At 39.0% G+C, this 16,477-nt stretch overlaps 1 protein-coding gene across 1 annotated transcript in view; it reads left to right on the top strand.

The window, feature by feature from the left end:
• The first annotated feature begins 6,933 nt into the window (after positions 1-6,933).
• The window catches only part of slc12a1 (solute carrier family 12 member 1), a 34,869-nt gene continuing 25,325 nt past the window's right edge, over positions 6,934-16,477 (top strand). Inside the window, exons 1-3 of the mRNA XM_021467734.3 lie at positions 6,934-7,226; positions 11,781-11,924; positions 16,284-16,359. Of these exons, the coding sequence (XP_021323409.1) occupies positions 6,984-7,226; positions 11,781-11,924; positions 16,284-16,359 (463 nt within the window). The 5' untranslated portion in view covers positions 6,934-6,983. The remainder of the gene's footprint in view (positions 7,227-11,780; positions 11,925-16,283; positions 16,360-16,477) is intronic.

Below are 16,477 nucleotides of genomic sequence, written 5' to 3'. Positions count from 1 at the left end.
CTGTGAGCTAAAATAACCTGCTGTTATTTGAAGTCTGATGCTGTGAAGCTCTCTGTAGACCCGTGTCTGTTTATCTGCTGGATTGGGTTTTACTCTGGCGAATATCTGCAACCGCTGTCTCTTCACTTTACTGCCTACCAGAACATCCGCACACCGACAGAGCAGCGCAGAGACTTTAGGGAGTGAAGACTGTTGAATGTCACGTCTGAGTTTGTGACACGTCCTGCCAGCACTGTGTGTGTGTGTGTGTGTGTGTGTTTGTTTGCGTGACAGAGGAAGGGTGTGTCGCCATGACAACAGCAGAAAGATGCGAGTTGATGCACCAATGAAAGCGTAGCTCATCTCCAGTGTTCTAGTGCTGTGAATCTGCCTTACTGTTATTCGGACTGGATTTCTGTGCCTTCATTTAGTAACGGTAGTGTATCTCTCACAGAACAATCTGTGTGTGTGTGTGTGTGTGTGTGTGTGTGTGCGTGTGTGTGTGTGTGTGTGTGTGTGTGTGGGAAGTCCCTCACTGTGATGGTCAGTGTTCATCTGCTGGAATAAAACAATTGTGGACCTCTTCCTTTTGCTGTGGGTTCATTTACTGAAATCTCACTAATTATCATTCACTCATTTTAGTGCTGTTCAGTGCTAATGTTTGCATTTAATTCAAAACTTAATTATGGTTAATAACATCCAAAATAAAAGTTAGAATTAAACACAGTACACTTAAACTAAGCATGTGTACTGGGTATATTTATTATGTATACACTCACCGGCCACTTTATTAGGTACACCTGTCCAACTGCTCGTTAACGCAAATGTTAGGAAGGGCATTGGCTGTGTAAAACATATGCTGGATAAGTTGGAGGTTCATTCCACTGTGGTGACCCCAGATTAATAAAGGGACTAAGCTGAAAAGAAAATGAATGTATGAATGAATGAGTTGGCGGTTCATTCCGCTGTGGTAACCCCAGATTAATAAAGGGGCTAAGCTGAAATTCTGCACAGTAATTTAATGTTTGATGAAGTTAAAATGCTTTCAGTTCTTGCTGTCAGATTAACTCCATAAAATAAGATCTCTTACCTTCTGTATTGACTGATTATTTATACCTCATGTGTGTTTGTTATACTGCACTGCAGAATAAAATCAATATGCTTAAACTGCTCTTTCACTCCTGTTACAATCACTTCAAAACTTCTCCGCTCCGAAATTTCTCCGCTCATATTACATCACACTATTCATTCATTTTCCTTTGGCTTAGTCTCTATTTTAGAGGTTGCCATTGTGGAATAAACCGCCAACTAAAACTCCACACAGAAACACCAACTGACCCAGCCGAGACTCAAACCAGAGACCTTCTTGCTGTGAAGCCATTCACCGTGCCAACTTATATCACACTATATTTGTCAAATATATCTGATCGTTATCTGAAAACAAAACATAGTTTGACCTTTGACCCGTATGCTGCATATCTGTACTAGCAGACAAAACAAATATAACAGCTGTGAGTAGTAAATGCTGAGCAAATGAGTCCTCATTGTGTTCAGGTCATTGTTTTATGCAGAGGCGTCTCTCTATGATCTTACACATAGTAATGTAATCCTGGTTAACTTTTAACTAAACGATTACAGCAACGATATCAGATCAACACACACAAACTGTGATGTCTGTAAATCCCCCACAATCCACTGCACACTCATATATTCACACCTGAAACAGGAATATGGACATTTTTATGATGTTTTCCCTCAGATATGCGTCGTGTATCGCAATAAAATGGTTGTGAATGATGTCTGCAGAGCAAACACTACTCATCAGGGCCAGTAGCTTGTGTGTGTCTCTCAGAAACATCATGTCTGAAAATAAAGACACGTCTCAGAGAATGTGTCCCCTTACAGCATCCGCATCACTCTCAGCCCGTAACCATGGCGACCAGAGTGTCTGTCTGTGTCCACCGGTTGTGTCTGAGAGCATGAGCGGCTGTTTATAATCCTACTGATGGCAAACTGCTACCAGACACTTGTGGCTGTGCGCGCACACACACACACACACACACACACACACACACATACAAATACAAACATGCATGCACAAACATACGCATGCATGCACAAACACATGAATGCATGCACAAATGTGCACATACACACACACGTAGACACACATACACATGCACACATGCACACATACACACACACACAAAAACACATGAACACTCTTTCAAAAAAACACGCAGGCACACACAAACACATGCATGCATGCACACATGTACACATACACACACACACATATATGTGCACACACACACACACATACAAACACATAAACACTGATTTAAAAACACGCACACACACACATAAAAACACACATGCATGCACAAATGCATACATACACACACATGCAGGCACACACACGTGAACACACACACACACACAAACACACATGCACAAATGCATACATACACACACACAGGTACACACATATAAACACACACACACACACACACACACACACACACACAAACACTCATTCAAAAACACACGCACACACATACAAACACAAACATGCATGCACAAATGCGCACATACACACACGCAGGCACACATACACACACACACACACACACAAACACAGACATGCATGCACAAATGGACACATACACACACACAGGCACACACACATGCACACACAAACATTCACAAACACACACAAAGACAAAAAAACATGCATGAATGCACATCCACACAAAATAAACTCACACACACACACACACACACACATACACAATCACACAGACAGACTGTATGTTCTCTCCCCCACCCTCATAGCACTGCTATACTTGTGGAGACATTTGGCCACCACAGCTTAAAAATACAGAGCGCACACACACACACACACACACACACACACACACACACACACACACACACTGATGGAGTCCTGAGTCTCCCTGATAACATTATGTCTTTCACCCGAGGCTCGCCGGGGGATTCTTGAAGGGCAGAAAAAGCAAAACAGTCAATCGAAGAAAAGAGAGAGTCAGACCTGCTCAACATCACGTGACCAGCCTCAAATCACATCCAGAGGACTCAGAATGCAGCTCTGCTCAATGCCAGAAGTCAGATGGACACGCCCACATCCCCATCAGCCAATAAGAGAACAGCATTACAATCTGCTCAATGCCAGAGGTCAGACGGACACACCCACATCCCATTTAGCCAATCAGAAAACAGCATTACAGCTCTGTTCACAGTCAGAGGTCAGATGGCCACACCCACATCCACATCAGCCAATCAGAAAACAGTATGACATGACAATGTCAGAGGTCAGACAGTCACATCCCCGCCTACATCCTCATCAGCCAATCAGAAAACAACATGACATGTAAAAGTCAGATGGCCACACCTACATCCCCATTAGCTAATTAGAGAACAGCATGACATGTCAATGTCAGAGGTCCCACGAACACGCCCACATCCCTATAAGCCAATCAGAAAACAGCATGATTTGTCAATGTCAGAAGATAGACGAACACACCCACATCCCCTTCAGCCAATCAGAGAACAGCCTGACATGTAAATGTTATTGGTTAGATGAACACACCCACATCCCCATCAGCCAATCAGAGAACAGCATGACATGTCAATGTCAGAGGTCAGAAATCTATGCCCACATCCCCTTCAGCCAATCAGAATACTGCATGACATGTATGTTATTGGTTAGATTAACACGCCCACATCCCCATCAGCCAATCAGAGAACAACATGACATGTCAATGTCAGAGGTCATATGAACACGCCCACATCCCCGTCAGCCAATCAGAGAACATCATGACCCAGCACTCTCCCGGTGACTTTCCCTATTAACGGCAGTGATGCGAAACTCCTCAAGGTCGATCTGCCGGTAATAAGGAAGTGTTTGTGTAATGTGTCAGAGAAGCCCAGAGCAAAAAGCCCTAACCGCTGGTGTTACATTAACAGAGAAACACTTCACATGACCAACATCACACCTCAACGCCACACGTCTGCACAGAACAACTCCAAAAACACCGCTCAGTTCACAGCTACACACTATCTGCTGTTCAGAAAACTCTCACTGTAATGATGCTCACTTCAAGAGACAGAACACCCAAAACATCAACATCCTGACTTCATCCTGACTTGTTTCTTTCTTCTGCTGAACACAAAGGAAGATTTAACACTTTTATTTGCGTGCTGTTTTATTTATGTACATTAATGTTGCTCTTTAGAAAAAACAATTTTATTTGATACTCATTTAAAGAGACAGTACCCCAAAAAACTAAAGAACACTAGGAAAAACATCCATTGACTTCCATAGTATTTTTAATTATTCCTAATGGGGATGACAATAGCTACCAGTCACTTTTATGTGCATGTTGTTTTATTTTTGAGCATTAATTTCATGGTTCAGAAAGAATCTCACTGTTTTAAAACTCATTTAAAGAGACAGTACACACAAACAATGAAAATTCTGTCATCATTTAAGTTGTTTCTTTCTTCTGTTGAACACAAAAGAAGATATACCACTTTTAATTGGATCTTATTTTAATTGTGTGCATTAATTTTGTTTTACTAAAAAAAACTCTCTTTTGATACTCATTTAAAGAGACAGTACACTAAAAATCTCTGAGGAACACTGGTAAAAAAAATCCATTGACTTTCATAGCATTTTTAATTATTCCTACTATGAATGACAATAACTACAGTTGCTTTTATTTGTATGTCATGTTATTTTTGTACATTAATTTCACAGTTCAGAAAAAATCTCACTGTTTTAAAACTCATTTAAAGAGAAAAAAAGGATATTCTGCCATCATTTAAGTTGCTTTCAAACTTGTTTCTTTCTTCTGCTGAACACAAAGGAGGATATACCACTTTAATTTGCATGCTGTTTTGTTTATGTACATTAATGTTGCTCTTTAGAAATAATATCACTTTTGATACTCATTTAAAGAGACAGTACACCAAAAAAAAAAAAAAAAAACTCAGAAAAACACTGTGAAAAATCATCTATTGACTTCTATATTAATTTTAATTATTCCTAATGGGGATGAAAATAGCTACCAGCTACTAGTGTGCCTGTCAGACATTTCACACTGGATGAAAGATCATCATCTTCAGCTTAACCTCACGAAATGGAAATGCTTGTTTCTGCCAACTCGACTCTACACCATAACTGTTCAATCCAGATGGATGGGGCAACCATTACTGCATCCAAAACTGTGAAAAGCCTTGGAGTAACAATTGATGACCAACTAAACTTCTCTGACCACATCTCTAGAACTGCTCGATCGTGCAGATTCGCACTCTATAACATCAGAAAGATCCGACCCTTCCTATCTGAACATGCAGCTCAACTCCTTGTTCAAGCTCTTGTTCTCTCCAAACTGGATTACTGCAACTCTCTACTAGCCGGGCTTCCAGCTAACTCTATCAAACCTCTTCATCTGCTTCAGAACGCAGCAGCACGAGTGGTCTTTAATGAAGCTAAAAGAGCACATGTCACTCCGCTGCTCATCCGTTTGCACTGGCTGCCAGTTGCTGCTCGCATCAAATTCAAAGCTCTGATGTTTGCTTACAAAGCGACTTCTGGCTTTGCTCCTTCTTATCTGCTCTCACTTCTGCAGATGTATGTGCCCTCCAGAAACTTGCGTTCTGTGAATGAACGTCGCCTCGTGGTTCCATCCCAAAGAGGGAAGAAATCACTTTCCCGAACGCTCACGCTCAATCTGCCCAGTTGGTGGAATGAACTCCCTAACTGCATCAGAACGGCAGAGTTCTGGAAAAACATCCATTGACTTCCATTGTATTTTCATTTACTCCTACTATGGATGGCAATAGCTACCAGTTACTTTTATTTGCATGTCATTTTATTTTTGTACATTAATCTCACTGTTTCACTCATTTAAAGAGACAGTACACACGAAAAATTTAAATTCTGACATCATTTAAGTTGCTTACAAACTTGTTTCTTTCTTCTGTTGAACACAAAGAAGGATATACCACTTTTAATTGCAAGTTATTTTATTTTTGAATCCCACTTTATATCGGATATCACTCAGCCAGTGGAGATTGCTGATTTTTAAAGAAAACAGACCTTAAACGTGCCAATTTTGCAATGGCATATAGTTCACCAGAAGAGCTGGACCCATCGACGAATTTAAAGTGTTTTAGCATACTTCGACATATACCCTATACCTACCAGTCATATTTATTTGCATGTTGTTTTATTTTTGTACATTAATTTTACTGTTCAGAAATAAATGACTGTTTTGAGGTTCTCTTAAAGAGGCAGTACACCAAACAAATGAATATTCTGACATCATTTAAGTTGCTTTCAAACACAAAAGAAGGTTTACCACCTTTTATTTGCAAGTTATTTAATTTTTGTACATTACAATTAACCTTACTCTGTTGATATTCACTTAAAGAGACAGTACACCGCCAAAACTCATCATTTACCCTCGTTTCAAACACACAAAGACTAGAAAAATGCTGCAAAAAAACAGCCATTGGGTATTTTTTAATTTTCAGCATTTCTCAAATTATCTTCTTTTGTGTTCAACAGAAAAACAAAAGTCATAAATATTTGCCAGCACTTCATATTGATTAAACAGCAAATGTATTTTCATTTTTCTGTGTGTGTGTGTGTGTGTGTGTATGTGTGTGTGTGTGTGGACTGTCCCTTTAAATATGTGTGAGACTACACTAGCGCTCAGAATAAAACACTCATAAAACTCATAAAAGCAGGTAAAGCATCTCACCGGAGTTAGCTCTCAGGGTCTGTATCTGCTGTTAATTTTTAAGCAAATCACCTTTGATGGAGGCAGGACATTTTCCTCCCCCCCCATCACAACAGCACACGACGGACCAATCAGCATCCAGGTGTGAACTCCTATATAAACCAACATGCAGTAACAAAAAAGCAAAGCCAGCCTTCTGTAAAGCTTTACAAGTCAAACAAATAAAGCCTCCAGATGGAGAATCCAGGCTTCCAGACGTCCAAAGATGACCCTCCACAGTATGAAGAGACGTCTTTCTGCACGAACGGTTTCGGGAACGGGGAACGCAGAGCCATACGCTCGTCTGTGGTCAGTGCTTTTGGCCACGACACTTTGGACCGCGTGCCAAACCCTGATTTTTACCGGAACGCAGCGAGCATCAGCGGACACAGAGCCGTCAGACCGTCCCTACACGAGCTGCATGACGTCTTCCAGAAAGTGAGTCAATTTGGAGAAATCAGAACTTTTCTTAATCAGTTTGACGGTCAATGTTGGTGTCAGAAATTTAAAGTGACAGTACACCCCCAAAACAGGGTGATTCTACCACTCTGGGCTGATTTAGAGTCGTAATTTGGCCACAGCTTTCTCTGTGTTTCAGCAAATGCAATGATTCATAGTGCTAAAGCTTATATTGACTCATATTTTGGGAAAATACTTTGAAAATTATCAAACTCAACAATACATTGTGAGTAAATTGACTTTCCTTTGGTCATGGTGCTGTTTTTGCTCCATTGACTTCCATCATAGTCACATTTTGATTGCAAAGACATGACAGCAGATAATCATCATTTAAATCAGGGGTGTTCAAACTCAGTCCTGGAGGGCCGGTGTCCTGCATATTTTAGCTCCAGCTTGCCTCAACACACCTGCATGGATGCTTCAAGAAAGCCTAGTGAGAGCTTGATAAGCTAGCCCACGTGTGTCTGATTGGGGTTGGAACTAAACTTTGCAGGACACCGGCCCTCCAGGACCAACTTTGGGCAACCCTGATTTAAAGAGACAGTACACCCCAAAACCAAAAAATAGCTCCCATTTGATGTGCTGTTGGGTCATTTTCATCCTCCCGGGTGATTTCGAGTCTTAATTTGGCCACAGCTTTCTCTGTGCTTCAGCAAATACAATGACTTTTGGTGATGAATCTTATTTTAACACATGTTTTGGGAAAATACTTTCACAATTGTCAAACTCAACAATACATTGTGAGTAATTTGACTTTCCTTTGGTCATGGTGCTGTTTTTGCTCCATTGACTTCCATCATAGTCACATTTTGATTGCAAAGACATGACAGCAGACAATCCTCATTTAAAGCAGGGGTGTCAAAACTCAGTCCTGGAGGGCCGGTGTCCTGCATATTTTAGCTCCAGCTTGCCTCAACACACCTGCATGGATGCTTCAAGAAAGCCTAGTGAGAGCTTGATTAGCTAGCCCAGGTGTGTCTGATTGACAAGTGTATTGATCAAACTCAACAATACATTGTGAGTAATTTGACTTTTCTTTGGTCATGGTGCTGTTTTTGCTCCATTGCCTTCCATCATAGTCACATTTTTAATTGCAAGGCCATGACAGCATATAATCATCATTTAAAGTGACAGTACACCCAAAAAATATAGGTCTCACTTTACGTGCATTTTCATCCTCTCTGGTGATTTTGGGTCTTAATTTGGCCACAACTATCTTGGTGTTTCAGCCAATGCAACGATTCATGGTGATAAATCTTATTTTCACTCATATTTTGGGAAAATAATAAAAAAAACATTCAAATTCAACAATGCATAGTGAGTATTTTGGCTTTCCTTTGGATATGATGGCTGCTTTTGCTCCATTGACTTCTATTATAATCACTTTTTTTGACTGCAAGGCCATGACCGCATATAATCATCATTTAAAGTGGCAGTACATCCCAAAAAAGGTCCTCACACATTCTGTTTCTGAAACATTCTGTGTTTCAGCAAATGCAATGATTTTTTTGACACATGTTTTGGTAAGAGCTTTGAAACTGTTCAACTCAATAATACACACTGAGTAAATTTACTACACTTTCTTTAGGTTTGTGACTGTTTTTGCTCCATGGACTTCATTATAATCCCATTTTTTTGACAGCAGATACTCATCATTTAAAGTGAACCCCACCGTAGGGTTAGTGTTAGTACACCTCAAAAAAGGTCCTATTTTATGTGCTGTTGGGTCTTTTTTTCCTCTCAGGTGATTTTGGTCACATAGGGTGAAGCAGTGGCGCAGTAGGTAGTGCTGTTGCCTTACAGCAAGAAGGTTGCTAGGTCGCTGGTTCGAGCCTCGGCTCAGTTGGTGTTTCTGTGTGGAGTTACTGTGCCACTGCCTCTCCGCTAAAATGATTCAAAAGACTAAAATATGACTAAAACTATCATAAGAAAAAGACTAAAACTAATTGTAAAACAGGACAGAAAGAAATAATAATAGGATGACCTGAATGTTCTAAACCAGGTATGTACAAACTCAGTCCTGGAGGGCAGGTGTCCTGCAAAGATTAGTTCCAACCTCAATCAGACACACCTGGGCTAGCTAATCCAGCTCTTACTAGGCTTTCTAGAAACATCCTTGCAGGTGTGTTGAGGCAAGCTGGAGCAAAAATCTGCAGGACCGAGTTTGGACACCTCTGTTCTAAACCTTCTTCAATCATCAACTTACTGAGAACGTTTCGGAAACATTCTTAGAATATTAATATAATGTTGGTGCAATGTTCTAATAACGTTTTAAATAAACAAATGTTGCTGTCAAATTTAACACTGACGGTTTAAACATTTAAAGAACAGTAAATTAATATAGTTCAATCATTTATTCATTTTCTTTTTTGGCTTTGTCCCTTTATTAATTAGGGGTTGCCACAGCGAAATGAACTGCCAACTACTCCAGCACATGTTTTACGCAGCGGATGCCCTTCCAGCTGCAACCCAGTACTGGGAAAATAAATATAGTTATATAACCTAATGGGAATGTTAAGGAAAAATCTTTAGAACTTACAATAATTAGCTTAAATCCATTCACCATAACAGATATGTTATTTTAAAAGAAAAAAAAGACTCCTATGCACAGTTTAAACCCAGTAGTGTGTGTGTGTGTGTGTGTGTGTGTGTGTGTGTGAGCAGTGTGTGAGTATCTCCAGCAGCCTCTAATGCTCAACATGAGTTAATTGTGTTTATTATAATCAGACTTGATGAATGAAACACTTTGATTGTCATTCTCCCTTTGTACGTGGCATCAAGCCCCGCCCACTAGTGCCCATCATCTCTCCATCTCATTAGCATGTCCAGCAGGCCTGAGTGAGAAGCAGCCGTCTGTCCATTAGCCATTAGAGTGTTTGAGCTGCTGAAGATGATGTCAGCATAGACTAAGAGGATTATAGATGTGCAGTTCTAGATGAACAGAGACAGGAGCGACAGAGACTGACATCATGGTGACGGACAGCCATCTGTAGCTCCGCCCTCTTCTTAAAAGAGCACAATCTCATTTGCATTTAAAGCGACAGTCACCAAAACACCACAATTAGGACCAAAGCCTGAAAGGGTCAGTTTCAGAGAGCTGGAGAACATCATCTGTGTGCTGTTCTCAGCTCAAACAAACACACACACACACACACCCTAGACACTACACTAAAAAGGGGCAGAATAGGTCTCCTTTAACATAACTCAATCATAATTGCGGGTGTACAGACGACAGCAGTTTGTGGAGCAGATCTGAAGCTAACAGCACCCGCAGATCAATAGCCAGACTAATGAGAAAGCACTCGGTTTATGAGTAACGATCTCCTGCGGCGAGTGTATTGATCTGCTGGCCATAAACACAGTAATTAATGCAAACAAGGGCTAAAAAGTTTGCGCTGATCCAGAAAGCACCCATTCACGCAGTTCTGACGCCCGACTCGAGAAACTTATTCTGCAGAGCATTTCCAAGGAAAAGTCTAGAAGGGATACAGCTGAGGATACTCACACCAATACAGCATCATTTTTGTGACACTGTACAATAATTAATATTTTAACATGACTGTGAGGGTTGGGTTTAGGGTTGAGATAGAGGTAGACTTCAATAAAACACAATTTAATGAGCAACTATGTATTGTAGAATAATATAACCTAGTTGTAGAAAACTACAGTACTGGGTCATTTGTTTATATTACTGTAGTTGTTGTGTTGTTGTGTTATAGCAACTATAGAATCACTACAACAGATCAATTACTATAGTTTTTGTGTTACCATAGCAACTATAGAATCACCACAATGGATCAATTACTATAGTTGTTACCATAGCAACTGTAGAATCACCACAACAGATCAATTACTATAGTTCTTGTGTTACCATAGGAACTATATAATCATCACAACAGATCAATTACTACAATTCTTATTAACATAGCAACTGAAGAATCATCACAACAGATCAATTACTATAGTTGTGTTACCATAGCAACTGTAGAATCCCCACAATAGATGAATTTCTACAGTTCTTGTGTTACCATAGCAACTATACAATCACCACAAAATATCAATTACTACAATTCTTGTTACCATAGAAACTGTAGAATTGTCACAACAAATCAGTTACTATAGTTGTGTTACCATAGCAACAGTAGAATCCCCACAATAGATCAATTTCTACAGTTTTTGTGTTACCATGGCAACTATAAAATCATCACAACAGATCAGTTACTACAGTTCTTGAGTTACCATAGCAACTACAGAATCACCACAACAAAACAATTACAATTCTTGTGTTACCATAGCAACTATAGGATCACCACAACACATCAATTTCGACAGCTGTTACCATAGCAACTGTAGATTCACCACAACAGATCAGTTACTAAAGTTTTTGTAATACCATCGAAACTGTAGAATCACCACAATGGATTAATTGGGGTACCTACTATAATAAACACTGCAGTATTTAGTAAAATGCCTAGATATTTGTGCATAAAGTCTAGCATGTGACTCACCCATAATGGTTTCATTTGTCATCAGAATGGAGGCCTTAACCTTCCCAGTCCGGTGGAGGACAGTGAGGGAGTGGACAGCTCCACGCTGGGCGATGTGGAGTCCGTCACCCCATTGGAGGAGAAGGACACTGGGGGTGTGGTCAAATTTGGCTGGATCAAAGGAGTTCTGGTGAGTTATTCATCATCACTACACGGCTCTGTGCAACACTTGATTGATCTCTGATTGGTCAGTCATCACGCTAAAAATGCTAGATTGATTTAAAGGTCTAAAGTATTTTAGATGTTAGTTTCAGTATGGTAGCTTTATCTATAATCTTGCGCCTCTAAAACACTGACACATGTAGCAGATATAAACCTGATATAAACATCTACAGTCTGTGGTTTGTCCCTTTCGCCTAAATAGATTGAGGATTTCTTTTGCTGCCACATCATACTTCAGTTTCTCATCAAATCTTCTGACCAATCAAATGCTCTCTAGTGTCTGACATGCCCCACCTTCTTCTTCTAATTGGCTGTTTATTTGACCTGCTTCAACTACTCTTACTGGCAGATGCTATTGGCTGATTTTTAAAAAGGGGGAGGAGTTATTAATGTCCCATCTTCATGTTTTTAGATAATTTCAAAATGCACATTTCAAGTCATCTCGAGGGACCTTTATACTCAATGCTGAGTCAAATATGGCCAGATCCTGGAGTTGGGTTAAAAAGTGTCATTTAAATGGAATTGAACATTGGCTATGTCTATATTTGGGTTACATCAACTCAGCACTTTTTGAATGTTACTATATATCCTTTTCTGTCTCTCCACTGCTCTTGGTTTTTTGGCAGCATCTTGCCTCTGAACACTGGGCTGTCATTACCCAACGCTGGGTCAAATATTGGACATCCCCAACAGTTGGGTTAAAAAATGTAATTGATTAGATTATTAGATTAGATTGTACATTACACATGTACAAGTACAAGACAAAGAAATGCAGTTAGGGTCTAACCAGGAGTTATAGAAATACTATGGTGATATTTACAGATGGATATACTATCAACATTATAAACAGGTTGAATACAAAAGAAGTCAGAATTTTACATTTCTTTTTCTTTTTTAAATATTTCCCAAATGATGTTTCTTCTGTAACAGAGGAAATGTTCACAGTATCTCTGATAATATTTTTCCTTCTGGAGAAAGTCTTATTTGTTTTATTTCGGCTAGAAGAAAAGCAGCTTTTAATTGTTTAAACACCATTTTAAGTACAATATTATTAGCTTCTTTAAGCTATATTTTTGTTTCGATAGTCTACAGAACAAACCATCATCATACAATAACTTGCCTGATTACTAGGGGTGTGAACCTACACTGGTCTCACAGTTCGCTTCAGTAACGATTATCATGCCATTGATTTGGTTCAATTCGACTTCTCAGTGCATTGACGAAGAGTTTTTCTCTTCGCAACACAATAATTATTTTATAAATTATAATCTATAAATATATTAATATTTATGTTAGATAAATTAATTTTATGCATTTCCATATATTCTATTTATATTCTTTTTAATTATGTATACTTTTAAAGGAACCCAAAGTTAAATGTGTGTGCGTCTTGATATAATCACATGCTCAACTGCAGTTTTCAATCAGTTAAATGGTTGGAATGATGTGCTGACAATGATTTGACTATATGATCAATAGGATTCTACCAAACACACTGTTTAGCCCAGTGATTAAAGACAATGCTTCATCATCTGTTTGTATGCCTGTAAACTGGACTTGAAGGACTGCCCTTTGAGCAACCAGAATGGAAGCTCTTGTGTTCCTTCTGTATTGTTCCCTTACTGCAAGAACATTACATCTTTCATAATGAATCTTCACGAGTCTTGGAATAATTTTTGATTCTGACAAATTGGCGAGCCAGCCAGGAGTCCAATATCTCTGCAGTGTTCCACGGATTGGAAAAGGCGCCGAAACTGAAAAATCCTCAACAGTCTTCGTTTTAAAAGGAGATTTGGGAATTTAGTGAGGTAAAACCAAGCTGAGGAGCACTGGAGAGTGAAGGACTTTGTGGCCTAAAAAGAGCCAAGACTCAGGTAAGAAACTAATTAATTATTTATTACAAAAATAAAAAAAACTGAAAAATAGAAAAAATAGAAACAGAGAAAAACATATATCTAGCAAACTAGGATTATTATATACGTCTTTTGAATGTTGAAGATGATTATTGATAAATTAGAGTTATGTTTTAAAGAAAATAGTTTCTGTTGGATTCATTATCGAATGACACAGGAAGATTTGAAGCTAGAATAAGGCTTGTTGTTTGATTGAAAATGTGAAAAATATAGAACAGTTCCAAAATCCTGTATCAAGATTAGATAGGAGACACTTGGGAGCGCGATAAGAGAGTTCAAAATCCAGGTCAGTACTGGTCAGGCCCGATGCTACGGGGGGGGGCAAAGGGGGTTATCACAGGTAATCCATAACAGACACAGTGGAGAACACTCGCACCTCAGGCACGCTCGTGTCTGGATCCACAAGTATCGCTTTAACAGCCGAGAGGAGAGGAAAAGTCACCCGACAAACACCCCAGCGGGTCACATGTCCAGAGTGAGAGAGAGAGTGAGAGAGAGAGAGAGAGAGAGAGAGAGAGAGAGAAAGAGAGAGAGAGAGAGAGAGAGAGATAGAGAGAGAGAGATAGAGAGAGATAGAGAGAGAGAGAGAGAGAGATGGAGTTTTACAGCATTTCTCTAGTAGTGTAATAGCGTCTCGTGTGCTGTGTCCCTATAGTGTCAGTGAAAGACTGTCCAACAAACTCACAGCTGAACTGTGCATAATTATCTACCTTTTATGTAGTAGGAGCATTTTATTTAAGCGGTTTTATTTATCGTGGTGCACCAAATAAACAATTAGTTTTGACACCCCTACTAATGACGCTAACCTGCCTAATTACTACTAGGGTAGTGAAGCCTTTACATGTCTCTTTAAGCTGTATAGAAGTGTCTTGAAGAATATCTAGTCTAATATTATTAACTGTCATCATGACAAAGATAAAATAAATCAGTTATTAGAGATGAGTTATTAATACTATTATGATCAGAAATGTGTTGCATTAATCTGCTCTCCGTTACACAGAACCTGGGGAAAAATAAAAAGGGGGTGAATAATTCTGTCTTCAACTGATATGTACAGGCTGCTATTAGAAATCGGAACAAATATGAACAAAATTACAAATGTACTTGTGCAGTTCAAGATGAATTAGTGCAACGATGAATTTTATTTGTGCAGATTTATTTATTTATTTTAATTGTGTAAGTAATAAATGAATAATGCAGTGTTTATGGCGTGTGTAAGTTATGAGTAGACCCACACTGAATATGCGAGCGCAGAATTCTGCAGATGTTTAGCCCATCATTAATTCTGTTTGTTTACTTGAGTAAATGTGTGTAAATCTATACTTATTCAGTTTTTAATTAATTACAGTAAAATTATTGACTAATATGAAAATGTTCATCTGATTTCTGTACAATGCAGTTTGTAAAGTCATATTTTCTGACATTTAGTAGATGTATTATATGAAACTTGCTTTGTTTACCAAATAAACTGGATCTAATTATATTTGCAATTTAAACATTAAATAAAAGTTAAAAGGTATTACTTTTTATTTTACATATTAAGGTTTTAGTTATAATACTCCCAACATAATTCAGCAGATTTTTAACAAAATTCCTCACAGAAATAGCAAAAAAACTTCCGCAGATTAAGTCTGGCCCGGGTTATGAGGAAAGCTTGGGGTCTATGAGGAGGGCGAGTATAAGAGTCAGTGGCGCCAGAGTGGGACGGATTAATTAAAGTATAATTGTTTAAAATGCTCGGTTAGACCATGTTTGAATCAACGCTGTGTAATAATCAGGATAATGTGCATCCAGAGAGTTGCTAGTGCAGAATAAAGCCTTCAGTCTTAGAATAAAGCCGGCCAGGTTCAGCTGCTGCACACGGCTAATGAAGCTTCTCTTACTCAGAGTTTTAGTCTTGTTTCTAGTCCAAATATCTACAGATACTTAAATCAAAAGGGAATTTTATAGACAAGCACAACATATTGTCTTGTTTTAGGAGTTAATGTTTGTTCCTTAAAGCAGGTAAAATATCAATAGGTAAGGAAAATAATCATGTGTCAAATGGAAAATCTGGAGTTTTTCCTTAAAACAAGCAAAATAATGAGCCAATAAGGGAAGGGAAATAATTCTGTCTTTCCTTTTGAGTTAAGACTATTTCGCTGACCACATTGTCAGATTATTTAGCTTGTTTTAAGGAAAAACTCTCTTTATTTTCACTCATTATTTCTGAAATCAAGACTATATGTTTTAATTGTCTAGAAAATGTTTCTTGATTGCAGAATCTGTAGATATTTGGACTGGAAACAAGAGAAAACCTCTCAGAAAGAGATATGAAATACCCCGCGGCTTTATGACGATGATGTGTTATTGAAATAAACGGGTGTTAGTCTGAGCATGTGTGTGTGTGTGTGTGTGTGTGTGTGTGTCTGCAGGTGCGCTGCATGCTGAATATCTGGGGTGTGATGCTCTTCATTCGGCTCTCCTGGGTGTTCGGACAAGCAGGAATCGGTGAGGAGTTTCTCACCCTGACCTTCACAAAACACACACACACACACACACACACACACACACACACACACACACACGCACACACGCACGCACGAACGCACACACGCACACACACACA

This window comes from Danio rerio, chromosome 18 (assembly GCF_049306965.1).
Source record: "Danio rerio strain Tuebingen ecotype United States chromosome 18, GRCz12tu, whole genome shotgun sequence".
Taxonomy (NCBI): Eukaryota; Metazoa; Chordata; class Actinopteri; order Cypriniformes; family Danionidae; genus Danio; species Danio rerio.
This window is presented reverse-complemented; position numbering and strand designations above follow the sequence as displayed.